Source organism: Phalaenopsis equestris, unplaced genomic scaffold (genome assembly GCF_001263595.1).
Source record: "Phalaenopsis equestris unplaced genomic scaffold, ASM126359v1 Scaffold000738, whole genome shotgun sequence".
Lineage (NCBI taxonomy): Eukaryota > Viridiplantae > Streptophyta > Magnoliopsida > Asparagales > Orchidaceae > Phalaenopsis > Phalaenopsis equestris.
In genome coordinates, this window is record NW_018165178.1 from 70,093 (window position 1) to 79,407 (window position 9,315).

Below are 9,315 nucleotides of genomic sequence, written 5' to 3' on the forward strand. Positions count from 1 at the left end.
CCCCCTGCAGCCCCCAAATATTTTTATTGAATTTTGAGAGCTTCTTTTTTTTCGCCCTCCACTCGTTGTGTTAATTTATATCTCTCTTCTTAGCACTTATAAATTCTCTCCTCATGAGACAGTCCTGAAACAATTATAATTACTTGGCTATAAAGGGTCATGTATCCTTCAGTGGTGGCTAATCTTATGGTGGCAGAGAAGGTTATCTTGGTGATGATGATGATTTACTTTCAGGTGGCCAGTTTTACAATTTTTGTATGGGTGCCGAGAATTTTAGTGATGCCAGAGTTAATCCGAAAGATAATAAAACATAAAGATTATTGCTGAAAAAATCCCAAAATGATTCACAAGAAAGATTCGTTAAAATAGAAATAAAATAGAACAAAATACAAACAGATGCCAAGATGTGAACAACAGGTGGAAGGTTGTTCAAGAGGTGACAACGGTGATGTAGGAAGGCTAACAGTAGCGAATGTGGTTCCCGGAAGCTGGCGACAGCAAGGGGGAGTGTTAGAAGCCTGGATTGGGGTTGGTGTGGCATTAGAGAGGATGAGGAGCTGGGGTGTTGGAAGGGTTATCGACAACAAGAACTGAAAAAGGAAGGGTGGTGGGCAATGGCAGCAAGTCGGAGATGGGGGTAGAATGAAATTATAAGAAGATAGTTACCACCTTGGATAGGATATAGGCAGAGCACCGCCTATCTTTGTATATATCTAGAGCACCACCTATCATCAGATACAACCCTAACAAGGAAGCAAAGTAGACAGCTAGAAACCAGAATTTCATAAAAACTGAACCCTCAATAGGAAACCAATGTATTTATATTAATAAATAACCTGGAAAGGAGAAAACCCCTCCCATTTCAGGGAAGCAGTTCCAAAGGTCGGTTCAACCCTCAGACGACCCCCATGTAAGTCTCTAAAAGTTGGGGGAGCTTCAACTTCATTTATTGAAGCTTTTGGTTCTTTATAATACAATGTCAATTTTGTGACATTGAACACAGCTGACACATTATAGTCACATGGTACGTCAAAATTATAAGCATTATCGATCACTTTTTGGATTATTTTGAAAGCTCCACATAATTTGGGCTTGATTTTTCTGAATTTATCGATCAGAAATAATTCTTTCTTTAGCCAGATTCAGAATGGCACAAAACGTTAGATTGAAGCAAGTTAGCTGAATCACGCAAGTATACATATCAAATAATAATATGGCTAAAGAATAACGCGTATCGATCCCATGAGGAAAGTGTTAAAAATTATTCTGAATGGCAAATATATAGTTTATTATACTTCTATACCTAGTTTAGTGTGATCATAAACCAGAGGTGGTTTTATAAAACCATATTAAAAAGCAAAATTAAAAGATAACGAGTTTGTGGGAAAAAAGCAGAAAGCAACAACAGATAAATCTTACCGTTCTTCAAGGTATTTGAGGCTCACGCCCCTATGATTTAGGTGATGTGGTAATTTATAGTTTTCCTGGACTTTTCCTTATGTGATATTTGTCAACACTGATAGAAATTTTTCATTATGTGGGACATCCTCGTCGAGTGAGATGATAAGAGTGAGATATTTGATATTTAGGGAGCACATTTTTTCATGTTTTATATCTTTTTGTACTCCATTATGCTTGAGAAAGGTATGTTTTGTCTTTTGTGCACTAAAAACAAGTATAATGGAGAAATTGGAGCAAAAAATAGAGAAAACAAGAACAATTGAAGGATTTCCAACCGACGCACTCATGCCAACAGAACGGTGAACCTGCTTTAAGCTCTGGTACACCCGTGCCTTTACCAGCCTGCCTGCGCCATTACCAGCGCACCTGCACCAGATACAGTTCACCCTGTCCAGACAGCAAAATCAAGTTTTAGCAAGAAATATTCTACCTTTTTCGAGCTCTGTCTATAAAATAAATTCACAAGTGTTTTATTGTAAGTTATTGCTTTTGTTATTTTCTTGCAATGAAAATCTGCATGGATTCTATGTTTGTGGCTTTCTCAATAATGCATGACTAGTTCTTCCTTCATTTTTCTATGATGTAGGGGTAGTAGTTTTATTGTGGTTCTCTGAGATGTGTTTTTGATTGCATTTTCTCATGCTTTCACGACCTATATTGTTGGTTAACCTCCGAACATTTACTCTTAGTCTGGTCAACAAGGATGTTAAAAAGTGTCGTAAAAATATGACCTCTAACCATTACGTAATAAAAAACAAGCGTTAAACTCAAAATTTCAAAGGATAGACACATTTCAGTAAAATTTTGCAATCATTCCAAAAAATTAGATCAGTTAAGCAGAATGTCATGTGGATTGAGGAAGCCTCAACTTCATAGATTCTAGGCTTCTTTTGACCTAGACATAGGCAAGGAGTATTATAGCCTTGATTGATAATGATCATGCACAAAAACATTTAGGAAGCAACGATCACCCCGATCCCCAAATCACAGAGAATGAGCCTCATCTATCTTGAAAGCTCTAATAAATTTTCCCATTTTGCTTTTTATCTCTACTACGCTGAGATCTATTTCTATTAATTAGTATTAGGATTTAAAAAAATTACTTATGAACTTGCCAAGCTAAGTTCAACGGATTTGTAAACTAGAGATTTTTGTGCCTAAATAATTATTACATTTTCCTTGTGGAATCGATATGTGGTAATCTCTAACCGCATAACTATTTGACACGTTCACTTGCGTTGTACGCCAAACTTGCTTTGTAGTATGTTTTGGCGCATGAAGTTTTAAGCATCATTGCCGAGGAAAAACGTTAATAATTGTTTCTACTGTTAGAAAAATTTTAGTTGAAAATTTTAAGATTTAATTTTGGCACCTATTCTTTTCCTATTTCTATGTTTTTTTTTCTTATTACATCTATATTTTTTGCATTTGTTTTTGCAGGTGCTAAAGAAATTTTTTTTTGGAAAAGCTAAAATCAAAAGCCAAAAGTAATAGCTATTAATTTATTTTTCTGTTTGAAGTTTTTCATTGCATATTGTGTATTGCATTTGCATGCAAGGGTGTTGACTGACTTGTGTGGGCCAGAGTGTTTTTTTTCTGCATAAAGTTGTTATTTTCTTATGTATGCTTTGGGGAGTTGATGCTGACCTCGTCCCTTTTTAATCTGAGATAGATTGCACCTTTAGACATCTTGGGAGATCCCATTTAATTTTGGAATCACTTGTAGAGATGGCTAATCCTAATTCCCCTACCATGAAACCACATAAGGAGTATGCCAATCCATCTATATAAAAAAAATCACATGAGTATCATTTAGCCATTTGTTGAAGCCAATACCTTGGAATTATGACTTGTCATAATCTAAGTGGTTCGAAACAACCAGTTTGGGGGACTTTTAACTAATGATCCCAACCTTCACCTTACTAATTTTCTTGAATTTTGTGCCAACTTTTAGAACAACGACGTCCCCAATGGTGTCATTAGGCTGGGGATTTTTCCATTTTCCTTGAAGGATAAAGCTAAGGTATGAAGCTAAGGTATGGCTTAATTCCCTTGCATCAGGCTCAATCATGACCTGGAATGACTTAGCCCAAATGTTTCTTGCAAAATACATCCCTCCCTCCAAAACTACAAAAATTAGGAATGACATCACCTCATTCAATCAAATTGATGGAGAATCTATTCATGAGACCTGGGAGAGATTCAAAGACTTTCTTAGGAGGTGTTCGCATCATGCCCTACATGACATGTTTATCATTTAAACCTTCTATAATGAATTTGTAGGATCTTTGAGTTCTATCATGGATGCCAATGCAGAAGATTCCTTAATGTCTAAACCTTTTGACAGCGCTCACCAATGTACATGTATATGAACTGCATGCTAGATTGAGATCTAGGGATGGAAGTTCAGATATTCCTTCTACCTCCACTTTCAGACCATCTACCTCAAGTATTGCTGCTCAATCTTCAGCAACTCTGGAAGATATTCACAGTGATTATCAGGCAGTGTTGCATGATATTGCCTATCTGCAAGGTAAAGTGATTGATATCGACGATAAGGTTGATCATGTTCTAGGATATTTCTAACTCAAACATGAGCCATATGGATGAGGATGAGTTTCAATACATCTTCGGTGAGTTTTCTTTGAGGAGATCATGATGTACAGCTTCCATTTAATCTTCCATTTCCAAATTATGAACCACAGAGCCATATGGATGAGGATAAGGAGATTGATGATGAGATACATGGAGATGATGGTGAGGAATATTATTTATGTTATGAATGTTGTGTGTTATGTTTCTTTAGATGTATTTATTAAAGTTGTTAGATGTTCTGAACTCTTAGATATCGTAGTTGTGGATTTGTTTTCATTTGGATATATCACTGCTTGTTTGCTTATGATGTTTATTGTTTGTTGTTATTGCACTACTGATTGTTTTACTACACTATTATTGTTATGTATGTTTGTTATGTTTAGAGAACTCTTGTACATAGCAATTTCTTTTTGTTATATACATGTTAATTAAGTTCTACTAATGTCGTATACATGTTTATAATACCTACATCCTTTCATGTTAAACCCTTTAAATAAAATCATTTTTAAAATTTTCTTCCTGCTCCTATATTTTCTGTCCTAAATATTTTTACTTGTTAAGAAAATTTTATGTTTTGGGGAGGGAGAAAAAGTTTTGAAAAAACCTAATTTTATTTGTCCTTAAGAAACTATATTCAAAGAAAATATCTTTTTAAAATAATTTGGGGTATGTGGTGTTATTTTTAGAGAACTGTATGTTTTTATCCTATAAATGTTGTTGTAGACTTTAGTAAATTTTTGGTGATAAAGGTTAGATCTAAGAATTAAGATTTTAAGTAAAAGAAAATAGGGATATGATTTTACTATTTAAAGTAGAAAAGAGAATGTCTTTTTGAAATACTAAAGATTTTAGATCTGTGCTTTAAAGAATTGAGACTGTATGAAAAATTATTTTTGGAAACTAATACGAATGATCAAGGTAAAAAAAATGTGATAAGTTTTAATTTTATGAGGAGGATAGTGAAGTTCAAAATCATTAACGGCTGATCCAGATATAATAATCCTCGCTGAAAAAAATATAGTAATCATCGCTGAAAAAAAGGAAAAGAAAGGATAAAAAATGATCCTGAAAGTAAAAAAGAAAATAAAAGAAAGAGAAAGAAACGAGAAAGAAAAAAAAAGAAAAAGTATATGTGAAAGTGAGGAGAAGCTTGAAGGGATACCTAATTAAAAATTGGTTTCACTTAAATCGTCTCAAAGAAATTTTCTGAACTTATTTTTTTAAGTATTTACATTTTTACTAATAGAGCTCTCATGAAATTCTTTTTCTTATAATTCTTCTAAGCATCCTCAGTATGACAAATTATAGTTATTCTTGAAATGAATAGAAAATCAGAATTCTTGGACTTGATTACAAAATGTTCTTATGCCCTATTTCTAGCCTGAATTACTAGAATTTTTTCTGAAATCATAACTTCTACATTTATGGGACAAAACTGTATGTGTCTTTAATAAAACCCACTACCACATGTTAACATATTTAACTTTTCAAAAGAAATAAGTTAATTGAGGGCAAGTAACAAATAAGATTGGGGGACTTTGACATGCCAAAAATAAGTGTCGGTCGCTAAATGAGAAGAAGATATATTCATTTAATATAATATATATTATTTTTCAAATGTAATATTTTAATTTTGAAAATATGAGACTGAACCAATTCCCGTATAATCATCAGTTTAAATAAATGAACACAACACTACAAGTGACATACATATCCTGAGGAATAGACATATCACTTGTATGTGAGGTTTGATTAAATTATCTAAAGAATTTATGACATCTGTTTTTGTCTATGAAAAAACTTTTTTGTTGACCGACAAGTTCCCCTATCTAATATAGAAGATTCGATAGGGTTTATATTAAGTCGGCTTCATAAAGTTTCCTATAAGGGCAAGCCCTTATAGTTAATTACATCTTAAATGAATGAAGTCATATTAGAAAACTCTCGATTTAGGGTCCGTTTGGGGCTACGGTAGAGCAACGGGGTGGCGCCCCGCCGCGTGTTTATATTGTTTGGGGCGGCGGTTAAGCTGCGGTGGCCAGTGAATTTCCTTAAACGTGGGCCGCGGGATTGACCCCGCGGCCTCGCTTTGCCACGTGGCGCCTTCTACATTTTACGCAAGTGCCCTCCTATTCTTGATTCCGCCTTTCTTTTTTGTTGTTCGGCTGCGTTACTGATTTCGCCCTAACTCCATCACTCACAGCTCCCGAAGCCCTCAGCCGAGTCCCCTAAAATTTTCGCGCAAAGATCTTCTTCCCCTCTCGAAGCTCTTCTTCCCCGCTTGAAGCTCTCATAGCTCGCTCCCACATCCTCGTTCTGCACAAAATTCCTCCTTCCTCGCTCAAAATCATCCCTCGCTCCCTCATCCTCCTCCTACATAAAATTCTTGCTTTTCATATGGTCATCTTTCACTCGAATCTCTCCCCCACTCCCTCATCCTCCTTGTGTGTGAAGTCCTTGTTGCTGAACGGAAGGCCTTCCTATCATTTTGGAGAGTTGTAGCATGAGTTCGTCGCTGGAAGGGTATTGAATCAACAGACTTGCTTCTTTTTTGTTTATGAGCATGGAGGCCGATTATAATTTGAGCTTTCATAATTAGGTCATTATTTCTTCCTTCAGCAATCAATATGTACCTTGTTTTATATTCTGAGACAATATAAAAGTTTAGATGTTAGATTTGTAAATACATATGAGTTTTAAGGCTAGAAACTCCTTTTTATATGTTATATGACTTTAATCAATATTACTATGTATGTGTGTGTGAGTGTGTGTGTGTATTAATTAGGATGTAATTCCTTCTTCCTTGACATATTTCTTAGTCTTGTTCTAAAAAAAATGAGGACAATTTTTTATGCTTTTGGCTTGCTTTTATATTGATTTTAGCATTTTCCTAATGGTTTTATGCAGATCCTTGTATTGTCTCTATGCCTTGTTTCATCATTTTTTTTTCATTTTGGGGCACGGTGTGCTAGAATTTACATTTGGGGTCCATATACAAGCCCTTGAAAGGTTGCATGCTTTTATTTTCTTATGATTAACCACAAGAGGAGTATATAATTTTTTGATTGGAACTGTTATTAGAGGGTAGAGTAGCTAATTTTTGTTTCAGATGTGTTAAATTAGAGTAGATAAAAAATAGAGCTTCCATTTTCTTTGTCCAAAGAAAGAATTACATCCTAAGTTGAATGGAAAGGAGTTGGTTCTGCCACAATTCGAGCCATGGCATGTGTGTCTTTTACCACAGGCTATAAGGTTATATGTACATCCTATTCTGCATTTGCTATAAATTTATGATTTAGTAAATTTTGTGTATTCAAATTTTGTAAATTTTTTTAGGATCAAAACTGAATTTATGTTTTAAAAAGATCAATTTCTCACTAAATTTACGATAATAAAGATTAATAATTACTTCAATTGTTTTAATTTCTGTTTAAAGTTGTTTTCCTGTGGTGTTGCATATGTAAATGCATAAGAATTAGTTTCTTAGTCATCACAAGCAACACCTTCACTCATACAATTTTGCACTGAATCTCTAATGATATTTGAATGCAAAAGTAATTATATTATTTTTGGTTAAATAACCAAAATAATATTTATTTTATATGCAGATTTAGTGTTATATATGTACATATATGCTGAATGAGTAGTATGTATGTAGATGACCCTTGTTTATTTCGGAAGCATGCATTCCTCGTATATAATTGTGCTAGCATTGCTTTTGGATATGATATATATTGATGTTCGTTTTAGTGCTACAGGACTGTATACAATTTCCTGTAGCCTAGGACATTCATCTGGACCATCTGAGACACGCCTCAAGCACAGAACAAAAGATGCAATCAATAAAAAAAAACATCTATTGGAAATATAATTTATGATTGACTATGGTTTTCATGAATTGTGGTTTTCTCATTTTCTTTTACCACTTTCGGTATCCGGTGTTAAGTTAGTTGGGCATCTGAATTTTTGAACTGTTTCAAAGTGAACTTCTGGTTTAGAAGTATCAAATATGTTGTTGTCACAATTCTGTTTTAAACAGTTTTACCAAACAGGGGTGGCATGGTCATTTCTTCAGAAACAACTACACTAAAGCTGTTTTCACACAGCTGTACCAAACAGAAAGTCAGCTTCCCCGCAGCAGCTTCCTTGAGGCCAGTTTAGCTGCAGCTGAAAAGCTGAGAAGCTGCAGCTACGCCAAACAAATCCTTAGATCAGAAAATAATGCTTTCATGAAATTCAAAAGGTTAGGATTCTCAAGGTCGGAGAAAGGAGTGTCAATTAGGAGAAAATCAAATTTGGAACATTTTTTTTGGAATAAAAAGGAAGGAGGCTAGGGGTTATCATTGATCTTGAAGAGAACTTTAGTGACTTCCCAAGCTATCCTATGAATTGGCTTCAATTTCAAGAAAAATTATTGAATATTTTATCCTACCAATTTTATTATTTAGGGCTTACATTTGTATGACACAATCATATAAATAGCCTTGAAGATAAGAAGGTTTAAGTCACAACAAGCGACAACCTCAAAGCCTAAGGTGATTTAAGGCTTAAATTGCACCGCATAGTTGTGCAAAGGCCTAAAGATGAGTTGAGGATTTATGTCACACTAGGCGAACAACCTCGATTTCTTATGGCTTGTTATTTAATTCTAAGAAAATTTGTTATTATAGATCCACTTGTCATGTTGCCCACGGTGCTAGCTTAAAGCTCCCCATTGAAGTAGCAATCCTAATGTCTAAGGTTCAAAAGGTTTAACCACATTTATATTTGAATGTTTTGTTTAGTTATGTTCAAATGTCTTATTTGGGGGGCGATTAAAGTTGATTAGAGCAGCACCGGTTAGGATGCCACGATTCTCTTGTTCTCATACCACTATTTTCTTTTAAACTTTCTTAGTTTAACGAGTTGTTAAGCTTATTTAAACTGGGGAGATCTCGTTAGCAACTGTGGGTTACCTCATTTGAGGGACTCTCTTAAATTCAAAAGGGCGTGTTATGAAGTTATGTTTTTTTTTTTTTTTGAAATGTTGTTTAATTTCAAAAAGTTGATTGATTTTGAAAAAGTTGTTTTGGTTTGATATCACATGCAAATATGTTTCAAGTTTTACAGAGTAACATAAACAGGTGCAAGTAAGAAAGTTTTGTAAAGTAAATAAAATTGCATTAAAAAAATGTAAATGTGTATCTGTCATCTTCACACACTTCCGCTGAAAAATTAGCTTTGCAGTATATATACATAATTTTGTAGGAATTTAAATAA

The 9,315-nt window shown here is 34.3% G+C and overlaps 1 protein-coding gene across 1 annotated transcript in view; it reads right to left on the reverse strand.

Moving 5' to 3' along the window:
* LOC110030547 (pollen-specific protein C13-like) overlaps positions 1-3,532 on the reverse strand; it is an 8,990-nt gene extending 5,458 nt beyond the window's left edge. The window contains exons 1-3 of the mRNA XM_020733295.1: positions 3,374-3,532; positions 3,213-3,244; positions 1,745-1,848 (exon numbers count right to left, since the gene is read on the reverse strand). Coding sequence (XP_020588954.1) covers positions 1,745-1,848; positions 3,213-3,244; positions 3,374-3,532 — 295 coding nt within the window. The remainder of the gene's footprint in view (positions 1-1,744; positions 1,849-3,212; positions 3,245-3,373) is intronic.
* Positions 3,533-9,315: the final 5,783 nt, after the last annotated feature.